At 35.7% G+C, this 17,316-nt stretch overlaps 3 protein-coding genes and 1 non-coding gene across 7 annotated transcripts; all 4 read left to right on the plus strand.

Annotated features, from left to right (window-relative positions):
- Window positions 1-72, plus strand: TRNAP-CGG (transfer RNA proline (anticodon CGG)). The gene has a single exon. It is a non-coding gene; the product is annotated as a tRNA-Pro (tRNA).
- Window positions 73-144: 72 nt separating this feature from the next.
- Window positions 145-2,142, plus strand: LOC118030706 (probable small nuclear ribonucleoprotein G). 3 transcript variants are annotated; one of them, XM_035034922.2, is made up of 5 exons: window positions 151-285; window positions 420-442; window positions 1,017-1,132; window positions 1,709-1,830; window positions 1,941-2,142. In XM_035034922.2, the coding sequence occupies exons 4-5, from the start codon at window positions 1,729-1,731 to the stop codon at window positions 2,001-2,003; spliced, it is 165 nt and encodes a 54-aa protein (XP_034890813.1). In that variant the 5' UTR covers window positions 151-285; window positions 420-442; window positions 1,017-1,132; window positions 1,709-1,728; the 3' UTR covers window positions 2,004-2,142. The 3 variants fall into 3 exon arrangements, with proteins under 3 accessions (XP_034890812.1, XP_034890813.1, XP_034890814.1); XM_035034921.2 differs by lacking the exon at window positions 1,017-1,132 and having other exon boundaries at window positions 145-285; XM_035034923.2 differs by lacking the exon at window positions 151-285 and having other exon boundaries at window positions 1,023-1,132.
- Window positions 2,143-5,444: 3,302 nt separating this feature from the next.
- On the plus strand, window positions 5,445-10,382 carry LOC118030707 (rho GTPase-activating protein 4). The gene is made up of 5 exons (XM_035034925.2): window positions 5,445-6,268; window positions 8,006-8,126; window positions 8,331-8,450; window positions 8,797-9,027; window positions 9,522-10,382. Exons 1-5 carry the CDS (start codon window positions 5,850-5,852, stop codon window positions 10,137-10,139), a joined length of 1,509 nt encoding a protein of 502 aa, XP_034890816.1. The 5' UTR covers window positions 5,445-5,849; the 3' UTR covers window positions 10,140-10,382.
- Window positions 10,383-12,259: 1,877 nt separating this feature from the next.
- On the plus strand, window positions 12,260-17,046 carry LOC118030709 (uncharacterized). Of its 2 annotated transcripts, XM_035034927.2 has the most exons (7): window positions 12,277-12,860; window positions 12,956-13,131; window positions 14,188-14,258; window positions 14,394-14,495; window positions 14,635-14,790; window positions 15,658-15,777; window positions 16,576-17,046. In XM_035034927.2, exons 1-7 carry the CDS (start codon window positions 12,769-12,771, stop codon window positions 16,822-16,824), a joined length of 966 nt encoding a protein of 321 aa, XP_034890818.1. In that variant the 5' UTR covers window positions 12,277-12,768; the 3' UTR covers window positions 16,825-17,046. The 2 variants fall into 2 exon arrangements, with proteins under 2 accessions (XP_034890819.1, XP_034890818.1); XM_035034928.2 differs by lacking the exon at window positions 15,658-15,777 and having other exon boundaries at window positions 12,260-12,860.
- Window positions 17,047-17,316: the final 270 nt, after the last annotated feature.

A 17,316-nucleotide genomic window follows, 5' to 3' on the forward strand; every position in this document is an offset into this window, starting at 1 on the left:
GGGTGTTTGGTCTAGTGGTATGATTCTCGCTTCGGGTGCGAGAGGTCGCGAGTTCGATTCTCGCAACACCCCTTCAATTTAATTTGTGAAAAAATAATTTATCTTTGTTTTAAGCCCACAGACAGCCCAATCTGGCCTTCGTATCCCTAGGGTTTAACAAGAGGTGTAAACCCCTGGTCCACCGCTCATTTTGTTGCCCTCTCTCTCTCGACAACCACACTCAGAAAATCTTTCAGTCTTCGTTTCAGTCATGAGCCGATCGGGTCAGCCACCAGATCTCAAGAAGTAATCTTTTTTATTATTATTATTATTATTGTCGCAATTATCCTTGCATTCGTCTCGTTTCTTTTCCTTTGCGAAGTTGTAGTTCTCTCTCTCTAATTCTTTTATTTTATTAATTTTTATTTTTGGTCTTACAGGTATATGGACAAGAAGCTTCAAAGTAAGCTCTCTTGAATTCCCTTTTCTTTTCCTGTATGTTTTTTTATTTCACAACTGTTTAGTCGCTGGATAATCATGGAAGAAAAAAGAAAAAAAGATGGAGAGTTTTGGGTTTGATATTATTACCTGTGATATCTATATATCTACTTTTTATTTATTTGTGTTTTTTTGTCACACGGTATTGTAAAAATATCTGTATAGAAGTATTCAATAGGGTGTCGTGTAAAATACATCTTTTTTTTGTAATTTTTTTTGTGAACTTGCTGGTGGTGGATTCTCTTTGTTACAACCTTTTTTTTTTTTTTTTTTTGAATTTGCTGTTTCTGTCTTGAATTGATGTTTTTTGTTTAATGTGGTGAAAAATTCATAACCCTGTTAGACACAAAGAGGTTGGTTTTGCCTTTAGAGTCAGTGTACTTAATTGACATGTGGCCAAAGTCTGATTCGAGTGGCTGTTTTTTTTTGGTTTCTTGTTGCGGTTAATTTTTGTAAATTGTTATAAATATTTATTTGCTGCTTATTTTAATTTAGAATAATCCATAAGACAGCTTAGAGGTGAAATAAGCTCTCCCTAGATGCAGGAATTATCTTTCAAGTTGCTTTTGGCTGGATTTTTCAAGTCCGAAGGGTTTTGGAATTTGGTTAAAATTTGGAATTGATTCAAGAAGAGGAAATCAGGATATTGGAGCAGGTATACATGCTGTACCAGTACTATTCTTGTGTTTCAACCTGATTGATGAACAGATGTCATGGGGGTTTCTTAAGGGAAGTTTTATGGTGTTTCATTGGAGACTATCTGAACGTTCATTGTAGAACATTAGAACTTTTGGGGTGTTAACTTTTTGACTCCTGTTTTCAATATCTTGAAAGTATGAAAAGTCGAAGCGCAAATGTAAAATTGCATGCAGAATTAAACAAATAATCTTAAAATCTGAGCAACACATCTTGAATTGCTCGGGAATCATGGTTTTAAGCAAGTTTCAGAGCTGCTTAAATCTCTTCCAATCTGACTTTCCACTCAGTTTTGACCTCGGTGTAAAATGGAATAAGGCACATTGATATGAAACCCTGTGCAAGTTTTGTTACTAAATTACTGTTGTATTCAGATGAAACAGCACTGTGGTCAGTTCAGATTGTCCATCTTCAATCAGTTTATTTTCCAACTTGTTTCTGGCTCTTTAAGCCACCTATTGATACACTAGTTGCCTGTGTTTTACATTATTGATATTAATGTTTGAAGTTGATGAGTTTTTTCATTTCAATGCAGTCAAGCTGAATGCAAATAGGATGGTGGTTGGAACACTTCGCGGGTTTGACCAGTTCATGAATTTAGTTGTTGACAACACTGTGGAGTTGAATGGTGATGAGAAAACTGATATAGGCATGGTGGTGAGTTATCTTTTCACCATTTTTCTTTGTTCAGTATTAGTTAAATCATTAGTTCAGAATTATGCTCCAATTATTAGCATTTTTAAATTGGTAGTGCTTTCTTGCTGCAGGTGATCAGAGGCAATAGTGTTGTCACAGTTGAAGCATTGGAACCTGTTAGCAGATCACAGTGATGAATGGTTGTGTACTTGTACTGATTTAGGCTGGCTTTAACTCATATGTAATTTGACCCGGATGGCTACACTTGTATGAGATCAAGTTGTTTAATAATTTCTGTTGCAATGAAGGTTATATGAATCTTTTATTCTTCCAGTAATTCTTGCTTTCCTTTGAAGCAGGCCAGTATTTATTTTCTAGTTTCTAAGCTAGTGGGTTTGGACAGTTGTTACTGATTTGAATTGCAATGTTATCGACATGCCTATGCTTTCAGAGGTTAATCGCAAGTTGACATCATCAGGCTGGTCTGGCTTTTAAGCCAGGAATTCAGACTCCTTTTTCTCATGTTAAATTCTTGCGCATCGAATACCTCGAGTGCCCTGGCAAAGCATTTTTGACAGACAGTCATCTGTCTTATTCATTTGTCAGTTCGATTGGTTCTTGATAATCTTACTCCTATTGGTCGGCAACGGACCTCTCTCTCTCTATTTTTTTTTTTTCTCATAGATATTCTGCCGTTTTAAACCTGCCATGACAAATGCAGAAGTCTGGACAGCTGCGAGCTGTTTTGCCAGTTGGTGAAGGGAAGCATTCTATAATTTTTACTAGTCTTGTTGCCTGTGATTGCTTGATTGCTCCCTCATCTAGCGAATGATGGTCTCAGTACGGACAACACCCGCATGATTGTTCCAGATTGGCTTAGCACTTGGGTTCTTTTGTAATATCATCACACCTTTATTCAGAAAGATGCATTTTGTAGTCCTGCTGGCAGCTTGCACTGTTATCAGGTTGATTTATTTTGCAAGTGAAGTTGAAATTGGTTGACAATTTTGGCTCCGAGTGAGATGGTAAGCAATCCAGCTGGTGGTTGTTGATGCAAGGGTTAGGTTGCGAGTTGCTTCATATATATATATATATATATATATATATATATATATATATATATATATATATTCATCTTGGGATTCAATTCCTTTTACTTCTCGATATAATCAGTGTTGGTTTGCAAGTATGAAGGCTTGAAGGGTTATTTTCATGGGATTGTCACCCGTAGTGGTCCTTTCTCCTTAACGATATAATTTTAGAGTGGGGTTTCGCCCACCATGAAAAGTTTTTTCCTTTTCTCCTGTTTCAATGTCTCGGGTTAGATGACGATCAGCTGCCCGCTAAATTGAGTTTGAATTTGAAACAGTGACTTTAAGTGTACGAGTCACGGCATCCCAACGGCATAATCCTGGGAAAGTTTCTTTCTTTGTGCAATGTTATATCAGCCTCAGCTGGTCTGTGTGCTTTCACTCTGCTTTTTCTTGGCAATTCTGGGCTGTAATTAGATTCCCTAGAAAACGAAGGGTGAATCTTGCTTTGCTGTTTCTTCAGGTATCCAATAATACATATGCATCAGTACAAAGTGCTAAATAACATTCCAAATTTGGTAGGAGTAATCACAAAGCTTTGGCTGCAAACAACTCATCAAACATCCCAAGATGGAATTCTTCCTTCCCGACAATCAAATTGCTTGAGTCCCAGTAGACAATAATTATATATCTCGTCGAAACTTGAAAATGGCAAAATGTGTTTGGTGGAAAACTGGGATTAGGGTTTCGACGACAGAATTATTTTGCTTGAGCAACACTTCCGCTTTTTCCCTCGTCTCTTAGTGCTTCCTTTTTATTCTTTCTACTACTCTTCATGATATTTTTGTGTACTTTCTTGCAAAAGGGGCATGAAGGTAGAATGTAGAAGGAACCCTAATAATGGCAAGCTAGTGCTCTGTGCAGCTATATTATTAAGTAGTTTGATAATTGCACAAACTCCACACACGCACACAATGCCTGATTAAATACATTTTTTTTTAATTTTAAGAGATATAATTCACCTGATCAGGTCTTAAATTTATTTTTTAAAGATTATTAATTTAAATTTTTTAAACTTCAGGTCAATTGGAGGCTTACATGATATTTAATTTTAGAGCTTGTGAAATTAGTTGAGGTGTGTACAAATTAACTCAAACACCCGTGCGTTAATAATAATAATAAAAAAAAAACCTTTCCTGTTGGGGCACATGATTAGGGGATGTTTTAACTACGTTGAGATACCATGTATCGTTGTATCCAAACATTGGTGTTTTACAAAGCAAATACCTTATGATTTAAGTTCTGATGCATCATTACTGCAGGGTGGAAAACATGGGCTAATTTTTGAAGGATGATCTCGCAGAAGAAAAAGTAAATGGCGCTGGTAAACACTGTTACCTTCACTTATAGTAAACACTTGCTACCACAAGCTTAACCAGCCAGGAAAGTAATGATGAGTCACAGCATCACAGTACCTTTTCCTGCAAACCCTCTGCATATTACTGACACTCTTGTAGCAGGAAAGCATCAGATCACTGCTTAGTAGATTTGAATTCGATTTACCGTCTTCTTTCATCTTTTATCCACCAAGCTACCCCCTGCTAGCTTGCCACAGTGTTTTTCATAGTTATAAAACTTGGTCCAGCTCGGTTCATGATTTATCTGGTTTCACATGAAACTCACCTGAATTAAATTTTGAATAAGTGAATTAGCGGGTAGATATGTGAGAACAAGCCGGTTTTAGTTAACTCCAGCGTTTTTTTTCACTTGAACGGGGAAAAAAAGAGGGACCAACGTATAGAGCTTTGAGCTGGTAAACCCGTATGTTAGGTAACTGGTGGGACCACATAACTAGAATAAAACACAATAAAGAGTTTAAGCCTAGAGACTCCATTACAAGGACTAGGTGGTCCGTTCCTTACTTTGGTCTCACATCTGTAGAACTAGTTGGCTTCACGTAAGACAAGCATTCTTTATAGAGATGCCCAAGTGACATTACCTGTCATTCCTTCAGAACCTCTAAGTAATGACCTGTTTGGTTTTCTTACAAGCCATTGAATTTACACGAGTACGTTTTATTCATGATGTTCTTAAAATCAATCCCCATAATCATTTCTTTTTTAATAAAAGAGATAGAATCTTCTCTTCAAATGAAAGATTACTTGTATTAATAATATACATATTCCAGTTGACCATATCTTTTTTTCTTTTCAAAACACAGATCTTATAAGCTGTTTGGATGAATATAGTATAAAATTTCAAATAGACATGTAATTCGACACAATTATAATCTAAAATCGTGATTTCATAAATTATTATTATCTATCTGATTTATCTCTCTCGTTCCTTAAACTAATGAGTTACCCTTGTGGATAGAATCCAATTTTGTGACAAGTCCAAACATACCCATGAGTTCTATTTCAGTCGACCACGATGATCCCTGGAACCAATTATATATTATTCAAGTTCACACTGGATGCATAATTTGATTTCACATGCTGATGAGGTGGCGATATTTTATAGAACATTGAGGATGATAAGACGAATGTACCGTTGATGGAGCTGCACCTCAGGTTTGCTTGGGTATAAAGTGACCTACTTCCTCTCTCCAGCCACTACTCCTCGTCCTCTCCCTCTCCCTCTCTCTTCCTCTCTCAAGTTTGTAACTCTATACAGTTCCTGTTGCTTCTTCAAACATCAAAATACCAAAGGGCCAGCCAAGCAGGGATTGGAAAGAGAGAATAACATATAAAATACTAAAGTGATGATGGTCACGTCTTACCTTACAACAATACAACACCAAACCTTTCCTTCAATCCAACTCTACAACATACCCACAAAAAATTAATGGCGTGACCCCTCATAAATACTAAAATTCAAGAAAAACCCTGCTAAAAATAAACCCCATAAACAAAAAAAACCGAGTACTGGCCCTATTTCTTGTTTCTTACTTAATTCTTTTAAGACAAAAAAAATAAAAATTCTAACTTTTTCTCAAAAATAACAACAATGACTGAAGTACTCCAATCATCTCCTCCTCATCACTTCCCTTCTCCTTCAAGCTCCACTTCTACACCATGTGTTGTCAATACCAATGATGTTGAAATCCCACACCAGCACCAACAACAGCAACACCACACGCATAATAGACCCCATGAAATATTAGACCAAGAAGAAGGGAGCAAAGAAAGGGAGAGAGAAGGCGATCAAGTGTCAATTGTGGAACTTTTGTTGGCTGCTTTTAGGAGGTCTGTTGTTGGGTGTAGTGTGACTGCTAGCACTGGGAGTAAAGGGCTTTGTAAAATGGAGATTGGAGTGCCAACTAATGTTAGGCATGTTGCTCATGTAACTTTTGATAGGTTTAATGGGTTTCTTGGTTTGCCCGTTGAGTTTGAACCTGAGGTTCCCAGGAGAGCGCCTAGTGCCAGGTTAGTTTTGAAATGAAATATATTGGGTTTCTTTCCTTATTGCTAAATTAATTGGTTTGCTTACTTGGTTTCTATGTCTTTTGGGATTTGTTTTGGGTTTTAGACTTGTAGCTGGTATAAACTTCTAGTGACGTTTAATCTTATGTTGTTAGTAGATGATTAATTTTTTTGAGAAACTTTTCATGTGGTTTCAATAATTTTTACAAAATGTTTATTTTCTCGGAAGAAAAAAACCCTGGATTCTGCAGAAAGTCATACAGCTAGGAAAAGTAAATTAGTTAAAATTATTTGGAATTTGGGGTGGACTTGACTCACATAACCAGCGGAGAACAACTCCTGAATAACGGTGGCAAATCAAGTCAAATTGTATTTGAACCTATCAAAGATGATTACATCATATGAATATCTCTGTTGTAAGCATATTTTATGAAGGATAATTTTTCTCAGGCTCTTAGACATTGCAGAGATCTCTAGTCTCACAGTTTACTGTTGAGTTTTTCAGAGTAAATTCTTCATTAAATTTCTGGTCTGCCTAATGTTTGGTGTCAATCCTTTCTGATCTGCCTAATGTTTGGTGTCAATCCTATCTTTCTCCAGGAAAAAAAATAAGAAAAGCAATGTGGATACAACATTTTCGAAACAGAATTAATTATAAAGACTCCTCTAATTATTTTAGCTTACATCAGGGGAAATTTTTGCTTCTAGTTTTGCCTCTGTAGTCGGTATCATTTTTTTGTGAATGCCTTTTTTTATTTTACTTCTTTTTTTGAGCTACTACATGTGCACAATGTTGTCTCTTTGAGTCATGAGGTTGAACTGGACGAGCATTAGTGGCATATGTCAACGTTCAATTGGTGAAGTCTGCTGCATGTCATACCTAGAGTTCTGTATACATCTACCATTGAGTTTGAATATTGTCTCTCCTTGCAAGCCTTATGTAGTTATTCACATTGCACTATTTTTCTATATATCTGATAGACGAACAGAATATTCTTCTTTTGCTTGGTCTCAAAACTCATTTCCACAGATCTCAGTATTTCATACTGACGTTGTCTGTGTTGACCATTTGAAATTGGCCACTGAAAATCTGTGCCAGCACCATTGGTGGCAGAGCCTATGGAGTTTTGGGCCTTGATAGTGTTCCACCCATGTCTTGTGGATTCATTAACTGCCTATAAGCCATACTCTATTTACAAAATATTTGATCAACTATTATGATATTATCTCAATCATTTAGTTATTCCATAGGAGTTTAAAGCCAAGAGTTAATCTGTTTATTTCGTAGATATAGGTGATTGGCTAATGTTTGCCAACACGAAAATGATTGAAAAATGCAGCTGATGACTTCAGTTGAATCTTTATCAAGTTCCCAGGATAACTAGAAAAGCAGCTTTATGCCTATGACTTAATATGGTGCAGTTCATGTATTCAGGCTATTCTGCAACAGATTAGTTTCTTGCTATTGCCTTTTGGATTGTTAGTTTTCAGCTTATTCCATCATTTTCTCATCCCAATATACCAAGAACTTAATTTATTGAATTGCAGTATATCTATCTAGATAAGTAATCTCAACTTGCATCCATGTATTATTATGACAAAAGTCATGAAACAACTAAGGTTTCTGGACTTCCATCTTCATAATTATTCCAGTTATATGGACACTAGTTTCTCTTGTTTGATGTTGTCACATTATCTAAGCTAATGCTTGAATATTGACTATGCATCCTTCATCTGTAGTGCAACTGTTTTTGGGGTTTCGACAGAGTCCATGCAGCTGTCATATGACTCTAGAGGGAATAGTGTGCCTACAATACTCTTGATGATGCAGAGACGGTTGTATGCCCAAGGAGGTTTGCAGGTACAATTCCTTTCTTCCAGTTCCATGTGTGCCAAATGAATTATAGTTCAAACCAACTATCTCCCAGGTGCAAATATAGCATAATTTGACTGGTGTAGTGGCTCATCTTCTGGGCACAGTTTTTGGTTTGTAGATTGTATGAAAACTGGATGTCCATGTAAACTGAATTCAACAGATATTAAATCCTCAAACTGGATTGTGCAGGCAGAAGGGATTTTCAGAATTACTGCAGGTAACAGCCAGGAGGAGTATGTCAGGGACCAATTAAATGGGGGAGTGATCCCAGATGGCATAGACGTGCACTGCTTGGCAGGCCTTATAAAGGTACAGTGTGGCTTTTCGTTCATCACTTTAATTCCATGAGATCATGTTCCATGCAAGCATGCAATCACAAGGTTGCCACCTACCGATTCTAATTTGCTTACTTGATTTTATTTTTTTATATATGTATTTTTGGTATTTTTGAATATTTTTATTTTCCAATGCCAATTAGTTTGGCATTGAGCTTGGTTAAGTTGAGGTTCGGATATTTTTTAATTGAAGTACCAAACTATTGAAGGTGGTCTGAAATTCACCCCTGTGCACATCCTTCGATTTTCTGTGAACTGTGTTTGTCCTCCACAGTGGACAAGATATTTTGCACTAATTCTAAGCATTGGTGATTCTGTAGGCTTGGTTTAGAGAACTTCCAACCAGTGTCCTGGACTCTCTTTCACCAGAGCAGGTAATGCAATGTCAGTCTGAAGAGGAATGTGCTCGGCTTGCAGGGCTCCTTCCCCCAACAGAAGCTGCTTTACTTGATTGGGCAGTAAACCTAATGGCTGATGTTGCGCAAATGGAACATCTGAACAAGATGAATGCACGCAATGTTGCTATGGTGTTTGCACCAAACATGACTCAAGTGAGTAAATATTTTATATTTTCCAAGATGGAAATACCAATAGCCAACTCCATGCAATACTTTGTGAATTTTTAGCCTGTCCTAGACAACTTGTACAAGGCCTTGTTGGTGATATATGCATTCACCATCTTCCCCAAAGGATAATCATGTATTTGTCTTCTAATTGGAAAACTTGTAGGACTCGTTAAAAATATACAAGTAGAATTACGACATGCAGGAACAAAATAGTCTACTCATTTGGCATTCTGATGCTTCTGTACATGCAAAGATCCACTTTTGACAAGAGCCACTCCAGACCAATGCCAAAACCCTCTGTCAGACAACTGCAACTGTTATTTTTCTTCAATCAAATTTCTCACTGAATACTGTTGGTCTATAGCACATGTCTTTATGAAATGCTCTATTTTCTTTTGGTCTAGTTGTCAAATATTATCAGATAAAGGGTAGCCTTGGTAAATTTATAGTGCAATGACAGCCCGCTTCTTTAACTGCAGATGTCTGATCCTTTAACAGCTCTAATGTATGCTGTTCAAGTGATGAATTTTCTCAAGAATCTAATCATTAGGATGCTTAGAGAAAGAGATGAATCCGTGATCGATTCAGTTCCTGTTTCCCGCCTTGAGCCTACTGATGGAAATGGGAACCAGAGTGCTTCTCAACCATCTTGTGAGGAGGATGAAGATGCCACCGAGGAAAATGAATGGGAGAAAGCATTTGTTGCTGAAGAGCCTGCTTTCGAGAGCCCTTCTCAACCTAGTCAAGATGATTCTAGTACCATGGATGGGTCTGCTGGTTTCTTAAGTTCTATCGAGAACATTCCTGGAGGAAGGTGGTCTCTGGTTGATAACTGTCCTTGTGAAGCTGTATCTCAAGTGGATGCCTTGAAAAATGAACACCACGAGGGTGGCCATACATATAAAACTGGAGGGGTCCAAACCAGAAGTTGCAAGAGCAAAACTGGTCAATCGAGTAATTCAACTCTCAAAAGAGGGTCCAAAAAGGTGAAGGAGCAGCTAATAGTTAGAGCAGCTGGACCTGTAGAGAAGGGTGAGGGAACTGGTATCGTAGGCCACATAAATCCAAAGACGGAACTGTTTGAAGCTTGGCGCTGAAGGGTGTGGATTCTGTACCAGGCTGCCAGCTTGTGCTAGAGGCTGGGGAATTTGGAAACAAGTTGGCATTGTTGTGTGTGCTTTACTTTAGAAATGTCGTGTGTGATTTCCTGTGTGCTTTTGCAAGTGTTTCTGGGTTTTCATTAACCTTTCGCTGCTTCTTGTTTATATTTCCTTGACCGGTTCTAACATAGTCTTTTCATAGTACAGTTTCTGATCAAGTTGACATTCCCTATTCTACTATCTTGAACATTTCCAGCCTTGAACTGCCTTGTTAAGTAGCTTTGCAAGTGGTAGAATCCCTACCAAATTTCTATTACAACATTACTGAAGTCTTTTCATAGCACAGCTTCAGTGAACAGGGATTGACATCATCTTTGTTAGTAGATATTCTCACCCGCTGTTGACTCCCATTACTGCTGCTGGTTTTTTAGAAACTACAAAATATAAAAAAAAATGGTCGCCGGATTAAGTTGAGAGGATTTTCGAAATAGATGCCTTGGTGGCAGTGAGGTGCAAGCGAGTTACAATGATGCCTTGGTGGCAGTGAGTTGCAAGCCAGATGAAACTGAGTTACAAAACTCAAATTGTAAATTAATGGGATGCAATGGCTAAAAGTAGAATTCGCAGAAACTGAGTTACAAAATTGATTTTGGTATTTCATTTTTGTCAATTCCATCTTCCTCTTTTCCTTCAGGACTCTCTGTGATTTCAACATCTAAGAGAATCATCAAACAAGTTTTGCTAAAGGTTTAGCCCAATTAGCTAGGGCTGGCAAGCATGTGTAATAAAGTCTTTTTAATTTTTTAAATACAGTAAATTGATAACTTTACTCTTCGAATTAAAAAAATTCAAACCATGCATTCAAGGGTCTTTTAATCTTTTCACTTTCGGTTTTTTGGTATTAGCGGAGTAAATAATAGTTCAATTTATAAGCAATCATCAAAAGTTATTTTTTTTTTATAAATAATTTATAAAATAATAGTTCAATTTATAAATATATTTAGTAAAAAATGGCTCAAAGCAATTTTTTTTTTCAAGATAGATAAAGAAATTAGAATTAGATAAATCAAAAGTTAAATGTTTAAAAAGGAAAAATCTTGACTCAATTTCATAGCAATTTCTTATAGAAGTTGAAGTTATTATTGTTGTTTTTATTTTATAAAAAAAAAATTATAATTATTTTTTAACTAAACATATTCATTTTAGTTTTGAGCGCATTGATACAATCATACATAATTCTAGCTCAAAATCTTTCTACTGAGTCTGTTTAAATATTGTCTCGCTTTGAGCAAAAAAATAAAACAAATAAAAATATATAAAAAGAAAAATATGGTAGAAAATTCAAAGATAAAAAATAAAAAACAAATGGAAACAATAATAATCTTTTTGTGAAAATGATGTAAATATTGCATCACCTTGACATCCAAATAGGTTCTCGAAAGTTCATTTTTTCAAAGATATTTTTCTGCACTCATTTGGTTTTGTATCATTTCCTTTACGCAAGGTTTTGCAACATTCCCAAACTTTGAGTTAACATATAATTCACCAACTTTTCAATCAATTATTTTGTACTTGACTTTAAACTATCTATGAAGGCGAGTATAGCCTGTATAAAACTAAATTTTTTTATGTATTTTGTACTTATATTTTTTATTCTTAATAATTTTAAGTGAGACGCTGTATGAATTCATTATGTTTTGGTTGATATTTTTTATTTTTGTGTTTTTAAAATAATTTTAAAAAAATTTAATTTTTTTACTTCAAATTAATATTTTTTTAATGTTTTTAAATCATTTTAAATAATATATTTTTAAATAAAAAAATACTTTAAAAAACAATCGCAACTACACTCCTAAACAACTACACTCCTAAACATGGCTCCACGTAAAATGTTTATTATTGTGTCTTTTTATAAAAAAAAATTAATCACTCAAATGGGTAAATTAAAAAGTTATGCACTCAAACACGATAAAAATAAGGGATAATTATAAAAAAACATCCAGTACTTTTATGTCGCAGCAATAGAAAAAATAAAAGAAATATTTCTTTATATTCTCGCTCAAAATCTGCACAGCAACCACCTCCTAAAGAATTCCTTTATCCCATTTATGGATCCTTAATGCCCGACCTTGTTGTTGTCTCCTATAGCCAAACCTTCGAATGGCTTTCTGTCCAAGTTTACGGCTATTGAGGCTTTACCCCACCCTCGAAGACAACAACCTACTTGATTTTACCACAGTAAACCCCAAATAGGAATAGAGGAAGAAAGAGAGATTCATTTTGCTTTGTTTGATTTATATGTTAAATGTGAGCGTTTGGATAATCCAAAGAAAGCGTGTATGATAAAAAGCCTTAAATGTCTCTTTAGATATTAAATGACATATAATGGAAAATTAGAATTATTTTTTTGTTAGTAAAATAAGAACATCTCCATCAAAATAAAATACTTGCTCCTCGTTAATTTTTCCTTTCTTTTGTTTTCACCGTCGCGTCTCCACCAAAGTACCAAGCACCAAACATTCTGTAGTCTGGACTGGTTCTTTCCAGCAACCGTAACAGACAACAGGGACGGTCTCTATCTCTAAATTTTGAATCTTGAAACACAGCTAGCCACGAAGCAGCTCGCATGTTCTCTTTTATGCAAAAGATGCTTAGATTTCAAAGGAGTTTCTCTGTTTCCCCCTTCCCTACACCTCCCTTGCAGCTTCCATCTCCAATGTAAGTTTTCACATATTTTATTGTCTTTTTGGTTCTCCCCCTCGATGCCCATTTGAACTTAATGATTGCTTATGTTGTTTTTTTTATTCTTTTAGGGAAACCCATCTTTGGTTTGTTGTACCGGACGAATTCAAGAGCGTGTCTCTTTTGAATCAATACATGGAACTTCTATCTCCATGTGAGAAAGAAAATGTTTTGAGTATGCGTGGAGAGCAGCTACAGAAAAGTGCCTTGCTTGCTCGTACTTTGGTTCGCACTACTATTGCAAGATGTAAGTTTTATGTCAGCTATTCCTCTTTTAGTTCAGTTTTACATATTTGACCGATACCCTTTTCCTTACTTTAAAGTTTTGATTTTTCGTTAACGTTATGTAAATGAATGGATAAATGGGCTTTGGAATTTGGATTTAGTAGTGATTTCAGTATGTGTTTGATGAAATGAATCTTTCAAATTTGGATTGGTTTGCTGGTGACCGTGTTGTTTCCATTGATGCTACTTTTGCTGGTTGCTTCTGTAAACTAAAGAAAATCCGTCACAATATGAATTGTACTTACAAAAGTCTTGCTCGCTGCAGCACTTTAACATTTTATCTAATGTACCTCTTAAAAGCAGATGTTATTTTGCTGGATGTAGTAATTGAGCACTTTTTAGAATTCATTGTCGTAGTAGTTGAACAGATATGTTTTGTCTGGCAGTTTAGTGTTCTTGATTCTGCAGATAGGCAATATAATGCGATTTGGTTTGAAAAGATAATAAATAACGAGTCCAGGAACTGGAATGATCTATTCTTATGAATCTTATGAAATTATGAATAAAAATCTCAAGGACCCAATTCAGAGTCGAGCTAAAAAAATTGAAAACATCTCTTTGCTAGGCTTGATTATCTCAATACATTGTTTGCTACATTGTTTGTAGCATTTGTGCTTCAAGATGCTGTTGGCTACGGCATTATAGGGTTGCAAATGCAGCATTTCTTAGAGACCTGAACTGCTTGTTTGTTCTTCTTGCAATGGACCCATTTCAGATAATAACATGGTTGGTCTGGGTCTGCGCAAGTCCTGCAGTAATTAAGGAGAAAGATTAGACAAGGGACCTTGAAATATCTTAGAGTAATGAGTTGGATCATCCACTTTTCAGGGGGGGAAAGATAGATCTGAGATCTCACTTTCACTTCTCGTTTTTCATTAAACTTGGGGGATCTTTTGTAGGAGGGTGGCAGTTTTAAAACCTCCATAACATATTTTACCATGATGTATATTTTGCACTGTGCAATTGATAGAAAAAAGGTTATGTCGGATTTTTTTGAATGATGTTGTTTTATTACTAGATCAGATAAATAATCGTGTTGTTGATCCAAGATCTTTGAAGTTCAAGAGGAATGTTCATGGAAAGCCTGAGGTTAGTTTTCATTTGTTAATTCAGAAAGGTACTATTTTTTTTTTCTCATTATTTACCTGTGGAATGTGTTTCTTTACTTTTTTAGTTGAAGCTCAATTTCATTTCTTATACTACTTACTGGCTTTCATGGTGTAGTTAGAGTGGGAAAGTGATGGTGGTCAGTGTCCCTCACCATTACACTTCAATATCTCACATACTTCGTCCTTGATAGCTTGTGGAGTGACTGTGAATTCATCGGTGTGTACTCTGATTATTTTTATTCTTTTAAGTATATTTTCAGTTAATGTGATGCCCAAGGTGACCTGGCTGCTCTCATCTAAGTTTCTGCTGATTTGTAATAAATTGATTAGAGCCTGTTTTAATTTGTAATTTCTAGATTGGAATTGATATAGAAGAGAAGCAACGGAAGATTAAAAACAATATCTTAGCTTTTGCACGGCGTTACTTCTCTCTCCATGAAGTGGAACATTTAAGTGCTATTTCAGACTCTGAAGTTCAGCGCCAGGAATTTGTAAAGTTGTGGACTCTCAAGGTGAGCATGGTGCTATGTCATTCTAAAAGTATGTGTTATTTTACATGCAAAGCTATAAACTTGGCATATTTTATTCATCTTTTGGCTATTGTCATGTAGAAACTGCTAGAATGCACTCTTGAATTGTTACAATATTCTGCAAGATTATTGCGATGCTGTCTATGATACTTGTCAAAATTGAAATTGCCAAGATGCATGAAATATATATTTTTTTCTTCCTTGGATTTATGAATGATTCTTTGTTAAACTTCATTACTGTTTTTTCCTTGCTTCCGTGTCTGGCAGTAAAGTCTGCCTCCATGCCAATTTATTAGGACCAAAGATATTAAGATTTCTAATGGTCGAACATGCTTTCCCTCTTGTTTATCCATCTGTTCTCCTTTTGGATGCAGATATATATGGCAAAGAAATATCAAAGTTATATCTGCCATGTTCCAGTTCAATTCAATGAACATTTTTCCTATCAGATAGTCTGTATGAGTTTCAGCTGGTTTAACAGAAGGGTGTGAAGGTTAATTAAACAGTTAGATAATGGAATGCACTCCTTTTGTATTTCTAGACTAGCTACAGGTCACTACAGTTACACTCGTATAATTGGTATCAAATAGACCTATCCACTTAACTGTAGAAACCTGTATATCTTTGAATCCATTCCGTGTGTATGTATCAATGTAACCTGATTTAAAATCTCTCGTTAAAAAAGATATAAGCAAGTGACTTCAGTGCTTGACTGAGTTCAGCATGTGTTCTGTTTCAAGTTCATTTTCAATCTAAAAGCTCTAGATGCTGCCAAAAACCAATTTCTCATTGAAATTACTGGCCATATATACCTTCTTCAAGCCTCTCATTGGTGAATCTTATTTGTAGGAGGCATATGTGAAAGCTTTGGGAAGAGGCTTCTCTGCTGCACCTTTCAAGACTTTCACCATTCGCATAAAGAATGCCTTTAGGAGGGGCTTTGATCATGCTGATGATATAGAATCTGGGGTATGCCATAAAATTCAAGTTTCTTTGAGAAAGCACCGATGCAAATTAGAAATGTATGCAAATAAATTAACATATTTTGAAGTGTGTGATCAAGTGAAATTCTATGGTGCTCAAGCTTTAACTACGGACAAGCATAGGAGAGAGATAGAGAGAGAAAATCACATATGAACCCATTAAAAGTGATAAGAATATCTCTCTTCTAAAAAATTATTTGAATTAAAAAATAATAATTTTTTAGAGAGATATTATTATCACTTTTACTGGATTTGAATGTGATTTACTCTCTCCTTGCGTCTATCTCTTAGTATAGGTAGTTATAGCTTGAGCATCATAGTATTTTTCTGTGATCAAGAGACCCATGTCCATGGGAACACATTGCTGGACTCTATGACTTGTAAGCAGATGGCTAATGTTAATGAAATGAACCATTTATCAAGTTTAGTGAGCTCATCTCTGTGCTTTGAGATTTATGCAGCAAATAAAGAAAGGTTACCTGGAAAGCGATACTCGAGTAGCAATGCAGATAGCAGAGGAAGCCCTTTTTTTTTTTTTGCCCCCTTTAAGCTCCTTTAGTTGGTTATCATGTATGGTCACTTTTAAAATGCTAATTCTTAACAGATTATACAAACAAAATAGAACAAAGCGTCTCAACATTAGATGGTCTGCCCTTTTTTCCTAATATTTCTGATCTAGTTTGTACATCTTCCTGACATTTTTATTGTTGCCTTCTTTTTTTTAGTATCGGTGATCTTCTTAAGCAAGCCAATGATTAATGTTTCTTTCAAACTTTGCAATCAGGCATCTGAAGTAGTTGTTGAATCTTCTGATCATCCTGAGAGGCTCGCAAACAACTGGCAATTCGGACTCTTTGAACTGGCCAGTTCTCATTATGCTGCCGTTTGCATGGAAAAAGATAAAGCAAGTGATGCTGGGATGAGTGCTCCAATGAGATTGACCGTACGGAAAACCATTCCATTCGTTGAAGATGAGTGCTTTTCTGGAACTGATGCTGTAGTACCTATTGCAGGCTTGATCGAGCAATTTTGATCATATACTTCCATTTTTCTCTCATTATTAATTTTTTATTTGGAATTGTATGCGCATTGTGGCATATTTCATAAACAGAAAGCAAAAAATTTGATTCGTTGCTAAAGTAGTGACCTTTCATAGGTAGTAAAGATACAAGACATATGTGCTGATCTTTTGTAAATTATAAAGTCATTTGATTTGTACTCAAATTCTGTTCTTTATAACCTTTGTTTTACATCATACGCCTATCCAATGTATAGATGTGTGTTTTGTGAAGCAATCTTTAGATTCTAATTTTCACGACAAAACACTAAAAAGAGGTTACTATTGACTCTTGAAACTGAATTATGGGAACAAGTTGATTAACTTCGAAAAGTTAAAATTCCTTCTAGTCAGACCTTATATGCTGATGAAGAGGAGAGGATAGAGGATAGGTGACGAGATGGTAGAAGAATGATCAGACAATAGTAAATAGTGGCATGATATATTGTATGTGCAGCACCTCCATTG

This window comes from Populus alba, chromosome 6 (assembly GCF_005239225.2).
Source record: "Populus alba chromosome 6, ASM523922v2, whole genome shotgun sequence".
Lineage (NCBI taxonomy): Eukaryota > Viridiplantae > Streptophyta > Magnoliopsida > Malpighiales > Salicaceae > Populus > Populus alba.